The sequence below is a fragment of the Acanthisitta chloris genome, unplaced genomic scaffold, assembly GCF_000695815.1.
Source record: "Acanthisitta chloris isolate BGI_N310 unplaced genomic scaffold, ASM69581v1 scaffold15659, whole genome shotgun sequence".
Taxonomy (NCBI): Eukaryota; Metazoa; Chordata; class Aves; order Passeriformes; family Acanthisittidae; genus Acanthisitta; species Acanthisitta chloris.
Genome location: NW_008689911.1, coordinates 8,667 through 34,165, shown reverse-complemented (window position 1 = coordinate 34,165; position 25,499 = coordinate 8,667). Strand labels below are relative to the sequence as shown.

At 42.1% G+C, this 25,499-nt stretch overlaps 1 protein-coding gene across 1 annotated transcript in view; it reads left to right on the top strand.

The window, feature by feature from the left end:
• Window positions 1-24,385, top strand: part of LOC103808812 (probable cation-transporting ATPase 13A4) — a 40,476-nt gene extending 16,091 nt beyond the window's left edge. Inside the window, exons 9-30 of the mRNA XM_009081615.1 lie at window positions 139-270; window positions 1,401-1,571; window positions 1,988-2,145; window positions 4,962-5,150; window positions 5,465-5,526; window positions 6,234-6,384; window positions 7,721-7,807; window positions 8,503-8,656; window positions 9,234-9,345; window positions 11,267-11,391; window positions 12,255-12,418; window positions 13,433-13,555; window positions 14,428-14,507; window positions 15,505-15,547; window positions 16,454-16,563; window positions 17,305-17,401; window positions 18,132-18,204; window positions 19,151-19,325; window positions 19,774-19,982; window positions 21,429-21,517; window positions 23,591-23,671; window positions 24,164-24,385. Of these exons, the coding sequence (XP_009079863.1) occupies window positions 139-270; window positions 1,401-1,571; window positions 1,988-2,145; window positions 4,962-5,150; window positions 5,465-5,526; window positions 6,234-6,384; window positions 7,721-7,807; window positions 8,503-8,656; window positions 9,234-9,345; window positions 11,267-11,391; window positions 12,255-12,418; window positions 13,433-13,555; window positions 14,428-14,507; window positions 15,505-15,547; window positions 16,454-16,563; window positions 17,305-17,401; window positions 18,132-18,204; window positions 19,151-19,325; window positions 19,774-19,982; window positions 21,429-21,517; window positions 23,591-23,671; window positions 24,164-24,385 (2,807 nt within the window). The remainder of the gene's footprint in view (window positions 1-138; window positions 271-1,400; window positions 1,572-1,987; window positions 2,146-4,961; window positions 5,151-5,464; window positions 5,527-6,233; window positions 6,385-7,720; window positions 7,808-8,502; window positions 8,657-9,233; window positions 9,346-11,266; window positions 11,392-12,254; window positions 12,419-13,432; window positions 13,556-14,427; window positions 14,508-15,504; window positions 15,548-16,453; window positions 16,564-17,304; window positions 17,402-18,131; window positions 18,205-19,150; window positions 19,326-19,773; window positions 19,983-21,428; window positions 21,518-23,590; window positions 23,672-24,163) is intronic.
• The last annotated feature ends 1,114 nt before the right edge of the window (window positions 24,386-25,499 follow it).

Genomic DNA, 25,499 nt, shown 5'->3' with positions numbered 1-25,499 from the left:
CTTAGGGCCTACCATGGTCCTTTGTTTACCAGCCATTATAAAAAATTAACAATCTATTCATCAGGTAGTTCCTTGTACTTTTTCCCCTTACCACAGAGAAATGGATGAAGCACAGTTTGCATTACATGTCACTTACAGGTTTTCAAGAGCTGGAATCACACCATCTTGTTCCTGGAGATGTGCTGGTTTTGAAAGAGGGCAAAACCCTTTTGCCTTGTGATGCCATCCTGATCAGTGGGCAGTGCACTGTGAATGAAAGCATGCTGACAGGTACAGCTCATCACTGCCAGGTTTGCCATCAAAACATCATTATAGCCCCATGGCTTCAGCCAGTGACACGGGACATACAGTGCTATCATGGATCACTCTCACTGTGAGACAGTCCATAGCTGGCCCAGAAAGAAATCCTTTCAGGTGTTTGTTATAATAAAGACTGAATTGTAGTTAGTTCCAGCTTATCTAAATAGACAAGACAGACTTTAGGAAGGGAAGTACATCCCTTTCTACCTGTTCAGGGAGCAGAATTTAAGAAGGGATCCTCTGATTAGAAAGGAGTGTATAGTGGAGTGAGGACAGAAGAAGAAACAGTAGATATGGGCCCACAGTCTGTGCACATTGTTGGAGTTTCTGTCACCCACTTTAAATGTTTCATTGCTGCAACATGTCCAACCCATAAGAGTGTCTGTCTAGCCCTCCAGACACTTAACCCCACGTTCATGTGATAGCAGTGGAGGACACACCAGGTGGGAGAGTTCACTGCTAAGCAGGATTTTTGGTGCAAGAGGTGTTCATAGTTCTGTTTCTTGTCTTTAAATCTGGTCTTGGTCTGAATCAAACTGAAACCAACAGTACTGAAATTTCATATAAATGAGAAGTGTCAGCTTCATCTGTCAGAAAATATTTCTTCTTCTTCACCTTAATATCTGCTTTGAAATAAATAGGATATTTATTTCAGGAGCTAAAAGCCCTCCTTTATATGAGGAAGAGAAAATAGGAATCTCATGTTTAATCTACTTGAGGCAATAGTGTAGTGACCCGCACATGAGGTTCAAACTAGGTAAACAACTTGTAGTCATGGAGTGTAGTCATGCAACAGCACTTCAGGCCTCTTTTCAAGTCTGTATCTGCAGCCAGGGTTTGAAGTCTTCGGGCTTCTTTCAGTTCTCAGACTTACATGAAGCTGTAGTAGAGCTCTTCTCTGATAGAGTCTGTTTGCTTGCTAGGCTTGAAACTCTATTGACTCTGAAGATGTCGCAATGTAGAAGAAAAATTTCTCTAAACTGGTTTCTCTAGTAAATACCTTTAACTTAACATCTAGATGTCTAGATACTGTACTTGAAAATCAGCAGGCTGCTTTTAAGCGTGCTGCAGTTTTCCTCATCTGAGCTAATCTTTCCTAGGGGAAAGTATTCCAGTAACGAAGACCCACTTACCCCAAACTGATAACTTCAAGCCCTGGAGAATGTACTGTGCAGAGGATTACAAAAAACATGTCCTCTTCTGTGGAACAGAGGTCATACAGACCAAGGCAGATGACAAAGGAGTTGTGAAAGCTGTAGTGCTGCGGACTGGTCAGTCAACACTTCAGTTTGCTTTTCCTTTCATGATTTTTCTTACTGGAACTTTCTGATTTATTGTATCCAGTCAGGTTAAGTTAAAGGCATTAATCTAAATTTACAGTAGTTAGATGGAGAGTCATTATCCTGAGCTGGGCTATTGTGCATTGTTTCTGTTTGCTTGGCATAACTTTTACAAAGACTTCTAGTATATGATTGCAAAGAAGAATTTTGCTTTGCTTGCAAGACATTGAACAAAATCCTCCCCTTTATGACAAAAATAGCTTTTCTCAGTATTCTGCAGATTAGGGCACATACACTGAAATGATAGATCTGGGCCTTCTTTCATAAGCTGCAAAAATTAGGAGTAATTTTGTAGCCCATCATTCTTTGGAGAGAACTTTTGGAATGATTGTAGTTTGTCTTTCCAGGTTTCAATACAGCCAAAGGGGATCTGGTGAGGTCCATTCTGTACCCTAAACCCATGAACTTCAAGCTGTACAGAGATGCCCTTCGGTTCCTAATGTGCCTCATAGCTTTTGCAGCCATTGGAATGATCTATGCTGTGTGTGTATTTGCACTTAATGGGGTGAGTTACTAAATGCAGGAGGAATGGCCCCACCTAGTTGTAAGAGATTTGAAACTGAAGTGACTTCATAAGCATTTGTATATAAAAACATGGTCCTTGTCACTCACCTTTTTACCTTAGTGTATGAGGCCATTTTACAAGGCAATTGAATTGGTGACAGTACACAAGCTCTCATACATTCAATTCCAAGGTACCAAACCCACTGGTGCCCAATAGTTATATCTTCTGAGGTCTGGGCAAAATCTATGCAGGCTCTGCATGTCTTATCCACAGCCTTCTGTATGCTAACTGCTTCTCTTCGTGTGTTGTCTGCCCTGTGCTTGCTGATATGTGCAATTACCAATGCGTGTAATTAGCATAATGCCTTCTAGAGCTCTGAAAATGGGAGATCCCAAGAGCTTAGCACTCTGTAGGAACCTTTTACAGAGTTTTTGTGGCACAGTTTTGTACTTTCCTAGAAAGAGCACAAGTGAGTCATGAGTTAAATGGGACACAGACTGATGTGTCATTGTGAAAAGGCATCTCTCCCTGACTGCTGACTCTGAGAATAACTGGTATCAAATGTTCATGGAAAATGATTAGAAAGTAGGGCAAGCATAGAACAGTTCTTCCCTGGTATAGTCTCCTAATTTCTTTAAGAGAAAAGTTTAACAGTTCAGTAATGTGTCTTTTTTATCTGGATCATCTAGCTGTAATAGCCACTGAAAATCTAGAGTGTAGTTTAATCCTGCTAAATTCATTTATGCTTTGGACTTGAACATGCCTGTGGCAATAATTCCCACAGTTTCTTTATGTACTGTGCAAAAATGTTAGACCTGCTGTCTAAATCACTGAAGGCACTGTAGGTTTCTGTTTTAGAGAAGTAAAAACCAGCTATTTTCTGTTTGATGTTTCCTGTACTAGTTATGACTTATTTGCTGCCTCTTCAGCCACCTTTTTCCATGTTACAGAGCCTTCAACAGTACAAATGTAAACAGGGATCCCTGCAATTTATTGATGTTGCAAAGAACTCCCTGTTTTCTTCTGCCTTTTCTTTTTTAATATCTTTGTCATTTGGGGTGTGGTGTTGGAAGGGAGATAATCTACATTTAGTTAACACTCAGCTTAATATCCTAGAGAACTTTGGGGAAATATCTTCTGCAAGGGCAACTATCTTCTAGCAGTTGTATCACCCACACCTACAGTATGGCTCAGACAGGGACTGAAGGTGCAGGGCTGAGTTTAAATGGAACTGCTGGACCCATGAGCACAGGGTGTGGGTGTAGGTGAGGCTAGTGAGGGTAATTAAGGCCTGTTAGTCCAACTAGGGCCCTGCCATATTTGTCTCTAAATCTCTGAAGGGTTTGTTGAAAATCCTTTTAAACCAGTTTACTCATTCTCATGTGTCAAGGTCAGTTGTATACTATAAACAGTACTTCTGCAAGTTTTAAAGCCTAATTGATTTAGAACTTCAAAAACTTTCAAGAAATCATTTCATGCCTTGATAATTACCTGCCAACATAAAGTCCAAGTCCAGAGTTGCAAGGTTGATTCTGTAATTCAACTTTTGAATAATTTTTCTCCTGAGGAATATTTGACACTCTGTTGGCTCAGAAGGTTATTTCCCCTCAAGATATCAAAGAGAGTGTGTTTAAGAACACAGGGTGGTGTCTGCTTTGCAGTTTTTCCTTTTTTTAAATTCATTTGTTGGGTTGGTTTTTTATGGTGGGTTTTTGGTGGTTTGGGTGGGGTTTTTTTTTTGTTTTGTTTTGTTTTATTTCAATTCCCTCTTGTAATATGTAAAATACATGCTGATGTGAACTGCTGAAACTGTCTTGTCAGACTGGTGTAAGATTGAGTCAAAGGATGTATTAAGTGCTTTCTCTTCTGGGAGTGTGTTTATCTAAAGGTGGGTGGTAAGTGATTCATTCTAACACAAAATAGATACAAAATATTATCAAACTGGTGCATTCTGAGGAAATATCAGTGGAGAAACAGAGTATCATTGAAATTCAGCACATCAGATGCAATATGATTTATGGTGAAAGTCCCAAGTTCAGAAGTAGTGATAGCAGATCTCTGTGATGGTTTGCAAATCCTTCTGAACTGCAGATTGGCTTTAGTTTGCAGTGTCTTAGTTCTGGGTCCCCATTTTGAAATTCATTCAGTTCTTTAGCAGTGATATCAACTGCCAAGAATAACAGTGCTGACACAGTATACTGACAGTTGGTTTTACACTGACCCCTAAACTCCCAAATTAGGGATTGCCTTTAGAAATGTAGCTGTTACTTCCATGTCTCTTCCTGCAGGTAAAACAATTTCCTTTCACAACTCCTAGAACATAAGGTCAGAAGAAATCATTAGCTCATTCATTCTGCTCTCCTTTTCAGTGTCATCCCATATCCCTGTCACCCTAACAGGGAGTGCAGAGTTATGCCTGTAGGCAGCTGGATCAAAGCCCATATAAATGGCAGATTCCTGTCTGCTGTATCATGGGAAACTAGGCTCGACTGAGGGTGCAATAGTCTAGCTGGCATGTTTGAACTCACGTGCTTTGGAGGAGACTTTGAGCACTACCTGATGAGTTTGTTTGCATGGAGAATGAATGAAGGCCTGGAGGCTGCTCTTCAGTAGTGGTGAGGCCTTAAAGCCTCTTGTTAAATCAAGCAAATGAATTTCTTAGGGAGATGAATATATAATGGACCACAAGCAGAAAACAGTACAGCCTGAAGCACCTGCAATGGAGGGGAGGAGGGATGTAGAGGACTACACTCAGACAGAGCAAGCAGCACTCCTTGTCACCCTCTTGCTGATAACTGCCTTTGTTATTACATCAGGAGGAGGCAGGAGAAGTGGTGAAGAAGGCATTGGATGTTATCACTATTGCTGTCCCACCAGCTCTGCCAGCTGCCTTGACAACTGGAGTCATTTATACCCAGAGGAGGCTGAAGAAAAAAGGCATCTTCTGCATCAGCCCACAGAGGATCAACGTGTGTGGACAGCTGAACCTCATCTGCTTTGACAAAGTAATGGCTGTGTGGTGGTTATGCTCTTATTAACAGTGGGAGCCATGCTAGGGGTGAGAGAGTATGGGGCTTGATAGAGCATTTCCCTCATATTTCAGAAACTTGCTGACCAATCTTGCATACTTCAGTTTGTGTTGTCAGATGAGATGCTGTTGCAAATTCTTGTTTTTCTTGGAATCTAGGAATTGTCTGGTAACACTTTTGCTTCACACTGTGCTGGCATTTTCTGGACAGTAACTCAATAAGTCTTGCATTTTATTCCTCTCTTGGAGCTCTCATGTGGGAAGTTAATTTAAATGTACATTTTAACTTAGACTGGCACCTTAACAGAAGATGGCCTGGATCTTTGGGGCTTGCTGCCCTCTGAAAGAAACTGGTAAGGCTCCTTTGACACACCAATGGCACTAAAACTTGGTGGGATAGTGACTGGATTCTCCTCCTAGACATATGAACAAATCTGAAAGATAGTTAATGTTAAACAGTAGTTTGAAGTTCCCTCTGTTCAGATTTTCAATTTTATTTCTATAGCCTCTGGAAAATGAGCTGTTTGCCTCATCCCAGAGGTCCTGCTCCACATGAAAAGATGCAGCCACTGTTGTCAGCATTTGGGACAGCATGTCCAGGCAGGTAGTCTGGTAGATTAGATGCTAGGTTATATCTCAAAGCTGCAGCATTGCCCCAACCCTTTTTGACAGGAAGTTACTGTTACCCTTGTGACTGACACTCAGTTCCTTCAGTGGACATGGTTTTGCCTACTCACATTTCCAAAAATGTGCATGCATAAAGATATTCAAACTTGTGTCAGCCTTGTCACTCAAGAGTCCTTGCACAAGTCTCAAAGAAGATATTTTACAATAATCTGTTCCTCTCTCCATCCCAGTGGACTCCTTAACTAGGCAGAATATACCTGTTCTGAGCATGTGTATCCCAGCCTTAATAGGTGCATAAGAAATAGCTCATTTGGGAGAACAAATCCCCTGAATATGCTCATGATCTGCCCCCCAGTTTAGGACTTTTTTTCCTGTTAGACATACGTTGTTTGTTGTTCTCTGAGAGTAACATTTCTGTTCTGTTTTGCGTTAGCTTCCAGGACATTCACAGATTCCCTGCAGACCACAGCCTGCCTTGGGGCCCAGTGTTCAGAGCAATGGCAGTTTGTCACTCACTAATTGTTTGGAAAGGCAAGATCCAAGGAGACCCACTGGATGTGAAAATGTTTGAGGCCACTAACTGGGTAAAGCTCTGCTTTGTTGTTATGCAAACAGTGGTAGGGTGATTTGTGGTCTGGCAAAGGACTAAAGTCCCAAGCCCTCCCATGCAAATTGCCACTTCCCACACAAGTAAAACAGCTAAAACCCAGAAGAGATACTGCATACTCAGGCTTTTGAAGAAATGTTCCTTTTTTTCTGCACAGAGTTTTCACCTAGAGGTACTTTGGGTACTTAGCTCATTTGTCTGGAAGTGGTGGATGCCATGCAAACCACATTGGTGCACCAACTCTGTCTTTGGCTGCTGCCAGATAACAGCAAGTCCCCGATGTGACACATGCAGATTAAGACCACTTTTACAGGGCTTGTAAAAGACTTCTGCCAGCTTTGAACTAGGTTAGAGCTCTGTCAATGTGGAGATATTGCTACCATCTTCAGGTCTGAAATCCTGTGTCCCTGTGATAGCACTCTGCTCCCAGTCTCTGTCCTATTTCCTACAAACAGCCACTAGTGTTGCTATTTACTCTCTGATCAGTTGTTGGTGGGGAAATGAGCATTTATGAAAACGAAAAGCTGCAAATCTGAGATGGATGATAGGAAAACAGCCCATAATTACCTTGTGGAAGGTATAGCCACAAGACATGGCTAATTCAAGGTAAAAGGTTCAGGGCAGGATTAGCTAGTTTTGTGGGTGACAACATCCCTACTTAACACCTGTCTGGTTTTGGATCTGCAAAATATGTAAACCCAACAAGTTTCAAGGAATTAACTATTCACTAATGATAGGAATTAGAGGATGTTTTTCCCTGGGGGGATCACCTTGCCATCTCATTTTTAGGCAGACACCCATCAGAGTTATAAATGAAACAGGAATCCTGTTAAATAATTGCTGTGGAACAGGAATAATCAAGTGCCCTTTGACACCATAAAATATTTGTGCTCCTCACAATCATGTGGTGAAGATTAAAAAATCCAGCTGATTTGTGGAATACTTCAAAACCAGAGTATGGTACTTTCTACATTAATACAAATTCTTGTGTATTATTTCCCCATTGGGTCTATGTTATATCTAAAGATTTTTGTACGTATAAGTGGGTTGTAATGAATAAAAGATTTTTTTTTGACAGTGAGAGAACATAATCTATTTGCTGTGCAAGAGTACAGCAGTGTCTTAGTAAACCTGGTGAGACTTTGGATTTGATTGCCAAGAAAGGCAGTGGGTTTTTCAATACTGGAATATTTTAGTGTGACATCAGACAGATCCCATGCAGAAATTAGTAAGATTCCTTGTTTTGAGGGAAGGAAAAGCTCTAAATGGATCTATTGGTGTGATCTGAAATATTTTTGTCTTTCATTACACAGGTGATAGATGATTCCAGCAGACACCAAATTGAAGGTCAAGGATCCACACATGCCACAGTTGTTAGACCTGGACCTAAAGCCTCCTGTGTAAGCTATTTGCAAGATTAACATTCATGATCAAGTTAAACTGTCAGTGTAAGAGTTACGTTTTAGTAGTGAAACGCTTGGTCCTAGTCAAAGAGAGGTCTTCCACACTTCATCTTTTCTCTACCACCTGTAGAGAGATAGCCTTGCTGTCTCTGATTAAAGAGATGCCTGGGGGAGCTTGCTGCTCACACCAGAAGCAGGGAGATGCTGGATGACAGATTGTCCAGCTCAGGGCTTTGCTTATCCTGGTGGCTTGAGACTCAATCCAAACTCAGCTGAGCAGTGAAGATCTCTAAAAGCATTTGGGACTGCAGTGGAGTCTGGTAGCTGATGTCAGACCCTTATTGGTGACATACACCGCTGGGGAAGAGTTCAGACATCCATTTTCCCTTTGCAAGACCAGTGTAAGACCTATCAGAGTCTTGTTAAAGAAACAGGACTAGTGAGTTCCTTTCAGTAAATTGCATCTAATAGTCTGCCAAAACTGTCAGCAAACTTTTCCTACTGCTTAAGATAAATATTTATGTAAAAATATAATCTCCTGTTTATATACAGGACATTTCTGTCTAACTGTGACAAATCAGCCCACTGTACATGGGTAGCTTCTTACCATGGCCCAAACAACAGACCTAAAATCCTTTGGCCTGAGTTTAAAATCCTTGCTGCAGTATGTAATCCACTTGCTTTTCTCCTAGGCCCCAGTGGAAGGAGTTACCATTTTACATCAGTTTCCATTTTCTTCAGCCTTGCAAAGAATGTCTGTCATTGCTCAGGAAATTGGTGGGGATCAACAGGTCTTTACAAAAGGGGCTCCAGAAGTCATAGCCATGCTATGTAGAGCAGAAACAGGTAACTAACATTTATAAATGCTTTCAAGAAACACATATGTACAAATGACTTTTGATGGTGCAATGAAGTGGAAAGTCCAAATGAGATTTCTGTGTCTAGAACTTTATACTTCAGCCTGAAAAGTCTCTGTTGTGCTCTAAGGCTAAGCTCTAATACAGTCCTTCTCAGCAAAGAACAACGAGAAAAAAAGTAGGTGCCAAGTCTTGTACAAAGCATGCAGTCTCTGCCTGAATAGATATTGAGAAAAGTTTTCTACTAGTCCAGTAGACACAAAACCAAGTTTTCTTTTCTCTCCAAACCTTGGGAAGTCAGCTAGAAGAGCACAGCTCCTTCATGACACACTGGAAGAAGGTAAGTCTTTGCAGAATAGTTTAGGACCCTAAGTGCAAAATGACAAAGGAGAAGCAATGATTTTCTTATTGAGCAAGGTTCAGTTCAGGACCTTTCCTTGATATCCTTGCCCTGTTGCAGACTCTAGGCCCATCTTCCCTCGGAGACATAAACTTTCACTGCTCCAAGGCTTTCCTTTATTAGCAGTCAAATGCCCTAATGAACTATCTTTTCCTCTTTTGCACAGTCCCATCAAACTTTGAAAGCAAGCTTCTGTTCTACACAGCACAGGGCTTTAGAGTCATCGGACTGGCATGTAAGTCTCTGCAGGCAGAGAAGCCACCTACTGATCTAACAAGGTAAGTTACAGACTGCTGCTTCTAGCCACATTCAGCCATGGACTAGTGGTGCCTCACAGTGCCATCACCACACTACCCCTGCCAAGAGCAGGGTTGTAGTACAGGGATTTTTTAGATTTGGGCCAGAGGGAACCTGAGTTAAACCTGGCTATAGGTCTGAGAGTGGGTAGAGGGCACTCTTATAGCACATGGCCAGAATCCTTGCACATTTCTTAACTTTGTCAACTTTGGATTCACATAGGAAGCATAACTAGTACACACTGAAGACTAGTACACCCCTCCTTCAGTGCATTATTCCTACCAGTCTTCTTACAGATTGAACCAGGCTTTCAGTTGAAGAGAAGTCTCTTTTTCTTGTTGTTTTGTTGTTTTTTTTTGTTTTGTTGGGTTTTTTTGGTTGTTTGATTGGTTGGTTTGCTTTGGTTTTGTTATCCAGACTCCCTGGTTGAGCAAAGGCAGCAGATGACCCCCATTACTGTTCCCTAGCCCAGTCAAAGTCAGCAAACTATCTTCTCCTGCTGTCTTGGTCCAATCCTTTAGCTTTCTAGCTTTAGCTATCTGTACTTTCTAGAGAAGCCAGCAAACTCTTCTACTATGCTTATGGTATTAGTTTTTTGCAAGCCTCACATAAGAACACCTACACTCGAATCCATGTACATTTACCCAAATCCCTCTACCTCTTGCCTGTGATACTCCAGGAACATTACTTCTGAAATACCTAGTTACTGAGTATCTGCTGTCCTCTCTCTTCACTAGCTGCAGGTCCTAATCCAGATGAGGCTCACTTACTCTTTCACAGAGCTTTTTGCTTTGCTGAAAGGGCCAGTGACACTGAGGCAGAGCATAAGTGGTTATTTAATTCCTGTGACAGGTGTCATAAGAGACCTTTCTAACCCAGTGAGTAAATGTGTGTGATATGGCCCAGATTTTGCAGCTGTGTGTGTACTTACAGCATGTGTGATGTATATACTGCCAGGAGGAAAGAGAAAGCTGTTGGTCAAACAGAAGATCCACAGTGAGTGCAGTGACTATTCAGGCATCACCCATGTCAGTTACTCTGACTGCCATGCAAGTGTTTGACATCACATCCTCCTTACTGCAGTGGCTAAAATAAGCTTTTCTTCTTTTCAGACTCTTCAGAGTCAACCATGTCTCCCTGAGAGACATCTAGTTTATGACTCAGGGATGGACTGTTTACCATATACTGTTCTCAACTGTAAAAAAGAAATAATACAGGTGTAAAGAAAACACTAGGAGAAGACAGAACTGGAGTTCATACATGCTCTTTGCTCAGCTTCTACTGTCAAGAGGAGCAGATATATTTACTGAGGTGTTTCTTTGTCATATAGTCCTCAAATAGAATGAGTAGGATGCATGAACTTTACAAATCAGACCACCACAGTTTGGGAATTCTGCAGGAATTCCATGTGCTTTTTCATGTTGGCTAAAAGCAGTGCATGGCTAGAAAACAGTCTAACTTATCCATCAGGCTTCATGTTGGTATGTGGAGCAGGTAGGTTGAAATGGGCTGTTTTGATTTGGTAATTAAGCAGACATGGGCTGGAAGCTGGCTATGTACTGAACTCCCTTTTCAGAACAAGGGATGAAAAGAAGGATGAAAAATCAAGTGAAGATTCTCCATACACAACCAATACTATTTGCAGCCAGTGGGAAGCAAGTTCTGCTGGTGTTGAAATAGCTCCACAAAAGACAGACAGCCTGGGACTGCTGAAAACAAACAATTTTAATTCTTTTGGTTAGGTAGGATGGTTAACAGTTATAACTGGCTATCAGCAAATTCAACGCAAAACCAAATTAAAGGCAAAAAGAAGAATTAAATAAGTTATAACTGGCTATCAGCAAATTCAATGCAAAACCAAATTAAAGAAGAATTAAATGTCTGACTTTTTTTCACTGGTAGGGAGGAGGTAGAATCCGATCTGACATTCCTGGGTCTGCTGATAATGGAGAATCGATTAAAGAGGGAGACAAAGCCTGTCCTGGAAGAGCTCAGTGCTGCCTGCATCAGGAGTGTTATGGTCACAGGTATTTAAAAAGTGTGGATTATTTATGTGGCCACTTTCCCAGAGAGGTTGTTCAATGATGTTTAAGTGAACAGTCTGCTACTTTGTCACCACCACTGGTAGAAAGGCACAGATATTTAGTCCAAGAAGCATCAGTCTTGTAATAATGGCATAAGCTGAACCATGTTGTCCCTGACAACTTCACCAGGCTGTGTCAGGTACATGATAAAGGCATGTCATGCAAGATCATTTCTTTACAGGGCCTCCGGAAATCCTGTTATAAATGAGCAGAGATGGAGCATGAGTGTCAGGACAAATCACCAAACCTTATGAGATCTGCAAAATCATGCCTACCAGTTCCTATTTATCCCATTTTTTTCTTGAAGGAATGGTTTAGCTCTGGATAGAATACTCCCCAGTCTTTCCATGGTCCAAAGGCATTTTTCCAGGAGTCACACAGATCTTGTCTTCTTGGGCCTCACCCCTTTCAGCACACATACACCAAAGCCACCTAAGGCCAATTGATGAGAGTCAGTGATAGTAGCAGCAACTTAGCAGTGAATCCCATATTGTTTTCTATCTAAAACAAATAATCTAGGAGCACATTCCTCATATGGATTTTTCTCCAGCTGAAGATGAAAACACTTCACCTCCAGATGAAATTATTTCTTTTCCAGATGAAAATGGGTTTAAATATTGAGACAGACCTTATCTGCAAAGTTTTTATTTTTATCAAAAACTTTCTTAGGCACAGACACTGAAATCTTACTGATCCTTGTGGATATATTGGAAAACTTGGAATTCAGAAAGAGGCTAATGTTTCTTCCATAAACAAATTCTCACTGCAGAAATTTTTAGATAACACTACCCTTGCTTTTTTTGTAGGTGACAACATTCAGACAGCTGTAACTGTTGCTAAAAATGCTGGGATGATTTCTCCAACACACAGAGTGATTCTTGTGGAAGCAGACAAAGTGCCTGGATCTTTTGCAGCATCCATAACCTGGAAACCACTAGAAGAAAACAAAATTGAAGATTACAGAAGCCTGGTGAGCATATAAGAAGCAGGTGTTGTGCAGCAGGAAAACAAACTAAGCTGGAATGCTTTAAATAAGGCAGTGGGATTATATTACTATGACAGAGACCTGTCATTCACCATCGTCTGCATGTCAGAATATGTGCTAGAAAAGTGTTTAAATAGAAGGGAACTTTATAAAAATATACTCCCCTAGAGCTTACTTCCTAGCATATTATCTTGAGAACACATTTTTGCTAACTGCCTAGCTAGGTTTGAGAACAGCTTTGCAGAAATCCAGTGAAGATTTGCCTCTAGCCCTCATGCTTAGTTGATGCCAGCTGAAAGTATGCTTGATTACCCTGTGAGGCAAATTTGATAGCATAGATGCAGACTTCATATCTGTGGAGGTGCTTTGAATGAAACAACCCTGTTCAAGCAGGTAGAGAGTTAGCACTTCCCTGTACCTGCAGAATTAAAACACAGATTAGCTGTTGAGAAATTGCATATACAAAGTGAAACATAGGCAAGCTACCCTGGGAAATTTATTTCATCAAGCATCTCCACAGAGAAACTGGGACAATACCCAGTTAATTTCTTCCTAACAAGTAAGTCTGAAAGTGTTGACCTTTCTCTGAGAAGTATTAGAGTCAGACAGATGGTAGGGAATCTCTGCATGGCTGTTGAGGGACTCCTTTCTACCAAACCTCATCCCAAGCAGCATCTTCACTGTATTTCACTGCAGAAAGTCTTGCCCTCACAGTGAAGCCCACCAGGCTGGCACTGTTGCATAAATTCTGTCAAATGCAGCAATGGGGAGAGACAGCTTTTAAGATACATGAAGCACCCAGTTCACACCGAAATTAATGGCATTATATGCCTAAATCCCTTTACAAATTCAGGCAAAGGCAATGGGCCGTGAACCCAGATCTCCCAGAGTCTTCAAAAGTGCCATCCCTCTGCTGTGTCCTTTACTTTGTCTGTAGTAGTGCCTGTGTAAATGCACAGGGTAACTTTGGAGGGTCTGGGCTTCTGTCTTGTTTTATAGGAGGATGCCAGTCAGACTGAGCGAAGAATCAAACTGGCATTGGGATCAGGCCAGTATCATTTTGCCATGAGTGGAAAATCTTACCAAATTGTAGAACAGCATTTCAGGCACTTACTTCCAAAGGTAAGATCTGGATTATTTAACTGGGGTAGGCTTGCCATTCAGGAGATTCAGATTGTCCTCATTATTTAACTGGGGTAGGCTTGCCATTAGGAGATTCGGATTGTCCTGGTATAATTAGCTGAAGAGATTTATACCAGAACACCTTTTGGGAACAATCCTAACCCTGAAATACTTATGGGCTGGATCAATCTCTGATATTAACATATGGAGAAGGACCTGAAAATATCTGGATTTTTTACTGTACGTGAGTAGAGCAGACCTGCCTCATGGTGTGAGGACATGACTTAAAATATTTGTGCCTATATGCATGGCCCTTGCACAGCACTGATTCTATCCTGTTTTGGAATACAGGAGAAAACATGGTATTACATATGTGATTCAGCATGGCTTGGGTTTTGTTTCATGGAGAGGATAGTCTCATGAATTCTCTGCTACTTGCCTGGTAACCTGTGTTTGTTAGGTCACAAATGATGTACCAGACCTCTTGTCCTTATTGTGACTGTTACTTTTTCAAAATACTGATTTAGATACCTTTCATCTTTGATCATCAGCCTTTCCTGCCTCTAGCATCAGTTGTTTAGAAATGTGATTTTTTTTTCATGATTTCTATCCCAGATTATCCCTGAAATAATTTACCTCAGGTGTTTTAAAAATAATTTGGTCACAAATGATGTACCAGACCTCTTGTCCTTATTGTGACTGTTACTTTTTCAAAATACTGATTTAGATACCTTTCATCTTTGATCATCAGCCTTTCCTGCCTCTAGCATCAGTTGTTTAGAAATGTGATTTTTTTTTCATGATTTCTATCCCAGATTATCCCTGAAATAATTTACCTCAGGTGTTTTAAAAATAATTTCTTTTTTCCTCCTCTCCTGCTGATTGGAACAGTTTTTGCTAGAATGTCTCCTGGTCAGAAATCCAGCCTTGTAGAAGAGTTTCAAAAGCTGGAGTAAGTCCATAATGAGTTAGAAAATGTTAGTTGAATTTGCAGGCTTGAACACAGTCTGGTAAGAGCTAGCTTTTGTCTAGCATAGCATTTCCTGGAAAGGCACAAATCTGAAACTTCCACAGACATACAGCTTGGCAATTACATTCCAAAAGCCTGTTAAAAAAGAGACACTGAACTCCATGCTGATTTGGCAACCTGTCACAGTCACAGAGGTGTGCATATATTCTTAAGTCCCAGGCATCATGTTGCCTGTTGTTCCGCTGTTTCCAAGTCTTTTGAAGACCTACATCTTCACCTCATCTGACTAGCCCCTGGCATTGCCCTAGAGCAAGGAGAGTCTTAGGCTGTTTCAGTTTATCAGCCTGGTGTGAGCACTCTGGCCTCCCTGGACCACCATCAATGCCTTCCAGTGAGAAATTCTGCACTGAAATTCAGGCCTTGCTTTTAGGGCTTATCATTCCACAAGGTTATTTCAGCCTCAGGGTGGGGAGCTGTCTCCAGATACCCTGTTAAATCCATGTTCTCCTTTTCCATCTGCTCCAGCTGCCTCTGTCAGTCTCTGTCTGCCCCAGGAGATTTTGGCAATACTGGACCCCAAAGCAGAGTCCCCATTCATGTCTCTTCCCAGTGGACATGAGGTTCCAGTGCCTGCAGCCCTTCTTTTCTGAGCAGGGCTGTCCCCATTAGCCTTTTCCTCTGTTGTGAATGACCTTAAACCCAGGGAGGGCTGCAGACTGAGCCTATTGTAGTGAACATGACGCTTCATGCTAATGTGTTCTTCAGTCCATCACAGCAAAAACTCCTTACTGTAGGCACATCTGAGGTGCAAATCCAAGGCCCATGCATAGTCCAGAGTCCTGGGCTTATATTTCAGTCTTTCAGCTTTGCAGAAAGGCTTTTAACAAGAAGCTGGTGTGATTTGCATAAATGATTCACTTGGAGCAGGCTGATTCCTCACTTTCCTCGGAACTGAACTGTAGGTCACTTTGTTTTTTAGTTACTTTGTGGGCATGTGTGGAGATGGAGCCAATGACTGTGGGGTAAGTGAAAATTCTTTACAACGTACTTATTTTAAAAATGAAAAATTAATGCAATGCCAGTAGAACCTCCTGACCTGAGCACATGCTGGAGGTGGAAGTGCTCTGCTTATTCACAGAGCAGCTGTACTGTAACCAGTATTGATTTAGACCTGATCCCACAGTGTGGTCCTTACCATGCAAGAGCTGTCCTAGGCAGAGATTTTTGCAGTTTGTGGTCTCAAGGACTGATTGATTTTCTTTGCAAAAATCACCAGAAGATTCTCTCACTGTGGTTTTTGTCAGTATCTTCAGTGTCTGCGGGTGGAGAAGACAGGTGAGGAGTTTCCATGGAGGAGCAGCTCTAGCCCTACAAGGTTACTGTAAACGCACATTTTATAAGTGCAGGAAAGTTTTGTTTTTTCTTTTTCCAAAAGGAAGGTTTCATGCCCAGGAGAGACCCGTAACTCCCTTCTGAGCAAGTTAAGATCTCTCCATGGCTTCACACATCCTTGTGGCAGGGAGAGCAATGCCACCTCAGCAGTGCAGCACTCACTCACTACAACACAAAGTCCCAAGGATTCTCCTGGGGAAAGCAAGCAGAGAACCTAGGCTATCTGCATAAAGTGTGACAGCAAATAACTGCTGACAAAGGAGGCAGAGTCAAACCTGTCTTCTGCAGCTGGTAGTGGATGGCTTTGGGGTCTGTGGGAAATGGACTTTTCCACACTGTCATTCCCTTTCTTCTCCTGGACCCGATGCCTCAGCCACATGTCACTGGAGGAGCCCTCTGGGTAGAGCATATCCAGGGAGTGAAGAGAAGCTGCTGTTCACAGAACACATCTTGTAATAAGAGGCCACTTCTTGGCTGACATATCAGTTGCTGTGTCTTCCTGGTTTGTGGGTGTTGAAGATGAATGTGACTTTCAGGCTTTGAAAGTGGCGCATGCAGGAATATCACTGTCGGAGCAGGAGGCATCAGTGGCTTCACCTTTCACATCACGAACCCCCAGCATAGCCTGTGTGCCAGAGCTAATCAGGTAAGCATGGATTTTTGTTTCCTTTTTCATAAAGGAGACAGTTCCCACTCCTCTCAAATACTATTGTTGGGTGGTCCCACCAAGCCGCAATGTGCAGATCTAGAGAAAAATAAATGTCTTTGACCTTGAAATTACTATTTGCCTTGTTTCCATCTAAAAATCCTTTAGGATACAATAAATGCCTCAAAATTACAGGAGAAGGGCATTTACAGGTGGGTTTTATGGCATTAGTATTTTAAATGCAAAAAAAATAGCAAAATGAACAGTGCTCCATAAAGCTGAACCAAATGTACACTACTGTCAGGTCCTGCCTCTGATACCCTATGCAAGCAAAACTTGGCATCTGTTAGCCAGGATCCTGATTTTGCTTACTGGGGCAGATGAATAACTGAGGAGAGTATGTTACCCTCGCTGGATACTATACTTGTGAGTTTGAACTTCTGGAGCAACTGCTTGGCTTTGTATGTTTTTTCTCATACAGAGTTGTTACCCACGCTATTAATGCCAGCAGGAAAATTTGCTGGGGTAAAGTGTAGTCTTCAGAACATAGAACAAGACATCAAGTGAAAATTTTACACTCATTCAGGCCAGATTTTATTTATTTCACCTTCCAGCAAGATACTGGCAGAGACTTCACTGCTTGTGACACATACCTTGTCTTCCAACAGCCTTTTGGAGAGGACTGGCAACAGGAGCAGACCCATCACCTAATTGCTGTCCTTTATTCATGTCTTCACACAGGGAAGGCCGTGCTGCTCTTGTCACTTCCTTCTGCATGTTCAAGTATATGGCACTGTACAGCACAATTCAGTACCTTGGTGTTCTCCTGCTTTACTGGGTATGTCTTGAGAACATGTTGACTAGAACTGGATGGATGAGCTACTATACTCTCTTGTAGGATAAACAGAGCATAAAGCCACAATAAAACTAGGATATGGAGTTTTTCCTTTACCTGAGCTGCAAACTTCTGTGGCATGATCATATGGTCCTTCTGTACCCTCAGCTGAAAACTGGAAAGATTCTTCGCATTAACTTCAGCAAGTGGGCTCAAGATACAAGCTGGGCAAAAAGAAGGCTGAGATACTGAACAGTGTTTTGGATGAGGGCATATGTCTGTGAAAAGAATCTGCTGTAAGCATATGCTGTTGCAATTTATTCAACATTTAAAGCATGAATTAACTTGACAGTAAGCAAGTCCTCTGGAGTGCCTTAAACCACTTCTGCATGGCTTCTTCCCAGATGGAGAGGAGGGTTTTCATTCACAAGTCACCCAGCAGTGAGAAAACATGTCTCTTCAAATAGCCTTCTTTTCTTTTGCATGGAGTGAACTAGAAGCACAGTTAGTTTGAACAACATGTAAAATGAAAGTATTCACTGTGGGTGCAGTGGTGACAAAACTATTGGCAGGGTGGTGAAATGTGTGGTCTCCTTATCCACAGAATAACATTTCAGAACAAACAGCAGAGCATCAGCTCCATGGATATAATACAGTATTCTGCAGTCAGTATAAACAAGCCCACAGCAAATATCTGATTTGTGATTTTTTTTCTTTGTGTTCCTCTTTTCAGCAACTAAACTCCTTTGGGAATTACCAATTTTTGTTCCAAGATCTGGCTATTACCACTGTAATTGGTGTAACAAGTAAGTCATCCTATGTATTAATGAATGATCTCAAATATTTTTCACCTCCTTGGAAATGCATAATTTTATGTACAGAAAGGAAGTAAAGGGAGACTACATAGAGTACAGGATGTTTAGATTAGTAGAAGAGGAGTCTTGTTTGAGAAAAGCTCTGAAGTTAGATGGGTAATTCTTAGTGGTGCATTTGCAATAAGAAAGGAAACCAGTGCTGAGGCAGGAAGACAACATTGTTGAGATAGGAAAAAATGCAGGAAGATGATTAGAAGCAGGAATAGCAAGGACAGGGCCATGAAAATCACATAGCAAAACCACATCCTGGTGTGTTCCACCCTTGCTGGAACTGTGTTGGCAACAGGAAGAGGTTTTGATTAAATCAAGGCTAAAAGGGTCAGCCAAAATGCCAAGTGCCAAAAGCTACATTGCTGTAAGCAGCCCATCTGGAACATTGCATCAAGGCTTTCTGTATAGCTCTTTTACTCAAAGTCTGGGTAACTTTGTTAAACATAAGAACAGAGGGGAACCTGTTGTGTCAGCTAGTGCAGTCCTCCTCCAGCTCAAATAAACAGGCAGTAGGTGCTTAGTCCAGGAGGATGCACAGAACATGGGCAACAGAAAATCCTAAGCCACAGGTGACTAGTGGCAAGAAGAGAACAGGAGAGCATATGTTTATATCCTTGGGCATGACAGTAGCCAAATAAAATAAAAATCTAGTTTTGTTTTCAAAAAATGCCTCATGATAGTCAGATGCCATTAATTAACCTCTTCTGTGTCAGTAAGATTTTTATAAGAAAACAACTGTGTATTTTGCACTTGATATAGTCTTTGTATGTATTATAAAGAATAACATAGACTGTAAAAAAGTGCTGGCCATTGATAACAGTCAATAATCTACAGCAGCACTGCTTGATTTTGGACACACCAGTAAACATGTTTGTGCATGTTTCAGTGAGTTTCACAGCTGCCTATCCAAAGCTGGTTCCCTACAGGCCTCCAAGTCAGCTCATCTCACCCCCATTGCTGCTCTCGGTTGTACTTAACATCCTCTTCAGCCTCAGCATGCAGATTTTTGGATTTGTGGTCGTCCAGGAGCAGCCTTGGTATTCTAAGACCGATATACACAGGTAGGTTCCCTTCTTGGGACTCTAGATAGCACAGAGCAGACCTAGTGGGACAGGTCTTCATGATACTATTGAACAGCTTAACTGCAGAGCTGATCAGCAGCTGCAGGCAGATCCTGTGCTTCCCACAGAGTACAAACAGTTTAACTAGTGCTGTCTGTGGGTCCCTATGCTCTCCAGCAATCTGCCATGCAGCACAGTGCATGAGGTGAGAATGCTTCTGCTGAGCACAAAGAGCAGGATTTGATTGAAGGAGAGGCCAGAGTATCTGAGTAGGTTTGAACTCAGGCTCTGACAAGTTCAGCAAGCTGAACTCAGTGGGTGAGATTGAGGTCATTGTCAATAACCTACCTTGTGGCTGCGAGGGAGGAGTCCTGATAGCTGTAGTAGAAGTTGGGGGAAATCACCAGGACAATGATCATTCACTGACCAGTGGGACACGCTTTCTCAGTGCTTGCCTCTCAATGAACAACGACATGGAGAATTCTTCCTCCAGCCTGGGACTCCATGGGGTGAGAGATGGAGCCCATGAGCAAACAGACAATGGCTTCAAGAGCTATGAAAACACCACTGTGTGGCTGCTAAGTACCATCAACTGCCTCATTGTAGCTCTAGTGTTTTCCAAGGGAAAGCCTTTCAGGCAACCCATTTACACAAACTGTAAGTATGGGGAGAGAGAAAGGGATATATAAGTCAGCTCGGGAGGTCAATTCACTAGGGAAAAATTAAAATTTGACCGAAATTATGCCAACCAAAAAATTTAGACTTCTAAATGACTAAAGGCCACCTTTTCAGACACCTATTTAGTGCCAGTGGCATCCTATGACAGCAGCTATGTGAACTGGGCCCATGCTTTGCACTTTTGTACTGCTAAAATCTTGGCCCTGGCATTTGGATTTCTGAAACAGACAAAAGGTGTAGCAGGAAGGTGGTGTTAGCTAGCAAAAGCATCACGTTACTTAAGGTATCCTGAATGAGACATCTCAAGAAGGGAATAGGTGATCTCACCTTGCTTTAATCTTTAGAATAACCCTGGAAGAACCCTATACCTGACTCCCCAAGCTCCTGGCTGACCACTAATTGAGATAACTCACATTCAGTGCATTCTTTTGGGCCCATCTCAGAAAAAAAATCCCATGAAATCTGCATGTTTGCAGAACCCTGTTTCCCATTCCAGAACCAGAGACATTTAGCATTTGTTAACTCTATGACCAGTAATTTTTTGAAAGAGGAAACCTCAAAGGAGGCAATAACTTGAAAGGGCTGTACTGAAGTCTAGTAGGGTTTCTGCCTCTGAAAGACTGTTATGTAGAGAGAAGATGATCACATATGTTTGTGACAGTTGCAGAAGTTGCAGTGAGGCATAGGAGAGCTGTTGTTTTTCTGCATGGGGCAAATCCTGCAGGAGTCTCTCAGGCAAAGCTCTCTGCAGTTCTTTTTGTGTTGAAGTGATAAGTTAATGCTGCATGTTTCCTGGCTTTGCTGTTTCACTATAGTAATAGTGAGGAGGGAACATTGCTCTCAGGTAGTGGAAAAGTGGCACATTAGTCTCCCAGAATCAAACAAAACAAAATGATTGGGTGGAGGGTGAAGTTTGGTTCATGCCAGCTGAAGAGAAAATGAATTGCCTACAGATGGAGACGGTAATAGATTCTCCATTACTTAAACTCTTTAGATCCTGATCAAAAGCAATTAATATCACTGAGCATTAGCTTTGGCATTAGCATTCCTAATCATATTAATGAGAGCAAGACTATATCCTGGACATTCTTTTTAATGACAACAGCTACTGAGCTTAGAGAAAGACTCACTGAAAGGCTGTAAAGCTTCTCGAATATAAGAGGTCAGATCAAATGTTCAAAATACCCATTGAGTGTTTTATATCTGTTGCTACAAGGCTTGTTCCAGCCTCACATATTTTTACTTGACTGAGTAAAGCTGGGGATTTACTCTGTTTATTTTTCTTTTGCTCAAAGTTCCTTCCTGTCATAGATTCTTTTGGGGACTGTTTAATAAAGAAAGTTATTACAATCTTTTGTAATAAAGGCAAACAGCTGAAATTGCTCATAAACCTATGGGTTTATGTGTTTGTTCTTGTCCCTTCAGATGTGTTCATACTGGTGCTCCTAGGGCAGCTGGGCATTTGCCTCTTCTTGGTGTTTGCTGATATTGACGATCTCTACTCTAAGATGGATGTGAGTATTGTCCCAAGGGAGGTTTTCTTCCTACTGTCAGTCCCATTATAAGTGCACTGGGATTGTTTCTTAATCAAAGGCACAGACCTTTGCAGGGATACATGGCACCTCTAAAGACAAATAAAATTTAAAGAGATGGTTTTTAGGCCATGGGATTGAAGAACCTTCTGGAGATATGGTAAACTCCAAACTAAGATCTGTGCATTCTGACAGCTGGACACATGAACATTTGACTGTTTCAGCACATTGTCCATGCAACAGAAGATTACATCACTAAGCTTACCGTGCTTGTTGTGTTGGTGGCTTGATAGTTGTGAAGCCAGGAGAAGAACAGGACTAGGCTCTACAAGTTTATACTAAAGCACTATGCTGTGTTTCTCAAACTGTGCTACTCTGCTCACAGGTCCTCTTGCAAAGAAGATTTGCCAGTCAGCACTCACAGCAGCTCTCAGTTCTCTGTCCCCTATCTTTTCAGGCTGTCTAAATCTCAGGCAGTCTGCTGTTTCCCAAAGCAGCATTTGGGGTTAGAACAGTTGTAGAGAAAGACTAATGGGGCTGTCATGACAATAAAGGATCTAGCTTGATCCTTGATTAATAAATACCAGTTGGGCTTGTCTTATATAGTCCGGCAGAATGCAAGCTGGGAGTTGCCTTGTGTGAATCCATCCTAAGGGAAATGTGAGGGAAGGCTAAGACATGCGTAAGATCTATAGGGTTGTCAGTAGACCTGACAATTAATATGTTGAGGCTGGAAGATGTTAACCCCCTCCACTGTGACACTCTCATGCCTTGCTGTAGAAGTCACAGGGAAAAAAAAAAAGAAGAAACGCAACTCACGGCTATTATTTCACTACATTGGTAATCAGAGCAATAAAGTGTGGTGGCTTTCAATACCAAGTACTGAACACGATGCTGTTTCCAGTCCTGTATGTTTGCACGACAGTTAACAACTCGATGTAGGAATGTAAATAATGAAACATGGAAAGAGAAACATAGTCAGGGGTATGGGCCTCGGTTTTAAATGCCGAACAGCTCGGCTATAGCTGCCTCATGGGTGACTATTTCCAGAGCAGCAGAAGAGAATCTGCCACGAGATGGCACTTTAAAGCAAGTCTTAGTCCTCTTGTGGACTGTGGTGACACAGGACATTGTTAGCATTGCAGTTAAAATGCCTTTGGAGAGAACTGCAAAACTGGAAAACACCCAGCCCAGGCTGTCTGGAGGGAATACACTGGGTTTACTGAGAAGAGGAAAGGAGGGAGCAGCAATAAAAAACTCTGCAATAGCCTAGCCCTGGAGAAACTGCTGATCCAAATTTTGGATCTGAGCTACAGCCCAAAAGCTATTACTGCCAGCTGTGGGAAGCTGGAACTGGGTTTGGAGCTGAAATACTCAGACTTTAAACTATTTTTTATGTAAGAAAGATTTCCTAGTGCAGTTCTGGTGTATGGTTTTCTCTGTTTGCTGTTTCATGGGTTTAAAAGTGTCTTTATCAATAATTGCTCAAAACAAATATCAATGTTAGCTTATCAATTGTGTGTAGCCTGTGTAGGATTCTGTTTTTTTCATGAAACAAAGCTGGTCAAAGGTTTAGAGCACAAGTCATATGAGGAGCGGCTGAGGGAGCTGGAGTCGTTTAGTCTAAGGAAAAGGAGACTCAGAGGAGACTTTAATTCTCTCTACAACTACCCGACCAAAGGCTGTAGCAAGGTGGATGTCACTCTTTTTTTTCCATGTAACAAATGATAGAGAGGAAATGGCCTCAAATTGTGGCAGGGGAGGTTTAGATTGGAGATTAGGAAAAAAAATCTTAACTGAATCTTAACTGAAAGACTGGAACAGACTGCTGAGGGAAGTGGTTGAGCCATCATCCTGGGAGTATTTAAAAGAAGTGTAGTTGTGGCACTTAGAGACATGGTTAAGTGGTGGACTTGACAGTGTCAGGTTAGTGGTTGGTCCCAATGAACTTAAGAGCCTTTTCCAACCTAAATGATTCTATGTTCTATTACACAAGTACCCACCAGTGTCTACTGTGAACATGTTGCTGAACAACTTCTCTTGCTTTTTTCCCAGCTTGTTTGCACCCCTACCACCTGGCGGATCTCCATGGTGGTAATGCTTGCTGTCACATTTGCTGTGTCCTTCCTTGTCGAGGTGAGTGTGCTTCACTGAATGTACTGGTCAGCACTAACTGGACAGCCAAAAGGGTCCAGTCTCACTCTTTCTCCCTCCTCCTCAGTCCATGATGGAGGAGTTATTGTGCTACCTCACCTTTACTCCCTTTCCTCAAAGCTCCACATCTGAATGAGCAGATAAAAGGGAGTTCAAGCCTGGCCACCTTTTCTTTCCTTTGGTGAGTGGGATGTATCAAGCCCTGGCTCAGGCTAGAGAAATATGGGCAGTCTTTGGTGTTTTCTACTCAGATCCTGAAGGCTGTCAGAAGGAGCTGGTCATAGCTTTCTGGTGGATTAGAAAACACTCTGGGATGAGTAGTGGTCAGTAAAAGACTGTTTAAGAGATATGGATGAGCAGGGCAAGGTGGGAGGTATGGGTCTCCACTACTTGCCCCATGTGTGCATTGTGGACAAAGAGGGAAAACTGCTGTCTAGGTCCTCTACAATCTTCCTTTTGCTCTTGCCTTTGCAGGAAGCTGTCATTGAGAATAGACCTCTGTGGCTGCTTCTGAAAAAAACCTTTCGGTATCACTCAAGGAGCCACTACAAGAAGCTGCAGCACATGTTAGAGCAGGACTCAGCCTGGCCACCTCTGAATGAAACCTTCTTCTCAGATACTGTGACAATAACAGTAGAGGGAAATATGGGAGGCCATAGCAATCCAACATTTGACAGCAGTGAAGACTCACTCTGAAGGAAACTGCAGTGGACACATGTCCAGGACAGTTGCCATTGGCTGTAAAAAGACTCCTCAGAGATGTAAGGAAAGGAGAAGGACTCATCACTGTTCTCCTATCCTTAGAATAACCAGCTCTTGCTCACCTTTAAGTTAACTGGAAGATGAAACGCTGGCTGCAGTAACATACAGCTACAATGTTTGCTCTGTTCCCTTGCTCATGTACCACTGGTTGCCAGCTGGAACTGAAAACCTGCTGGACACTGGGAAACACTTTGTGGCTGGAGCACCCCATTGCTGCATCCCTCTCTTGAATTGCATAATGCAGTCCATAAAAGTGGGAGCTTCTCCAAACGAAAAGTTGAGATACCAGCACTCCTCTGGGGAGATTGCCTTTGAGGAAACAAGTAGAACTTCCTCCTGATAAAGACTGCGGAACATAGGCAGGTCCTGGGATTCCTCACAGGGTTTCAGATACTGCTATGTGCTGTTTGGCATTTGCTGAGGGTTTTAACCCTTCTGGAAATATATGGCTTTCAGGGCTGGAAGGAGCTGCAAATAGCCAAAGCTTTCTAGAAGCACCCATTCTCAGCACCCTTGTGCTCTTCCCATGATGGAAACAATGCAGAGCTCTGTTGCTAACTCGCTACTACCAGGCACAGCCTTAGTTTAAGACATGTGGTACTTGCATTTTCTGGGTGAAAAATCTATTGACCTGCAAAGCAGAATGATTCCATTCTTTAACGATTCTTTTTGGAGGGAGGGATTTGTTCAGGATGTCCATTTTTAGAAAGTAGAACAAAGCATATGATAATTGCAAATGTTGATCTCATCCTGTGGGTCTCCAAGGACACGATGTCCCTTGTGTTGTGAGCTGCTCTCCCTAGGCTGGATGCTGCACATCTGGGATGACACCTTTACCAGTACCAAAAGAAACAGACATTTAAGGGGTTATTAGCCCCAAGGACCTAAGGCCTGAAATAAAAGATGGGGAGCCAGCTAGGTCTTAGAATGATTTTATTAAATTCCACAGCCTGCTCTTAAGTTGAACCATCTGAGGTTTTGGTTCTGGTTTTCAGCCATAATTGCAGATGTTACACACCATGTGTCATTCATCAGTTCATATCCCTCA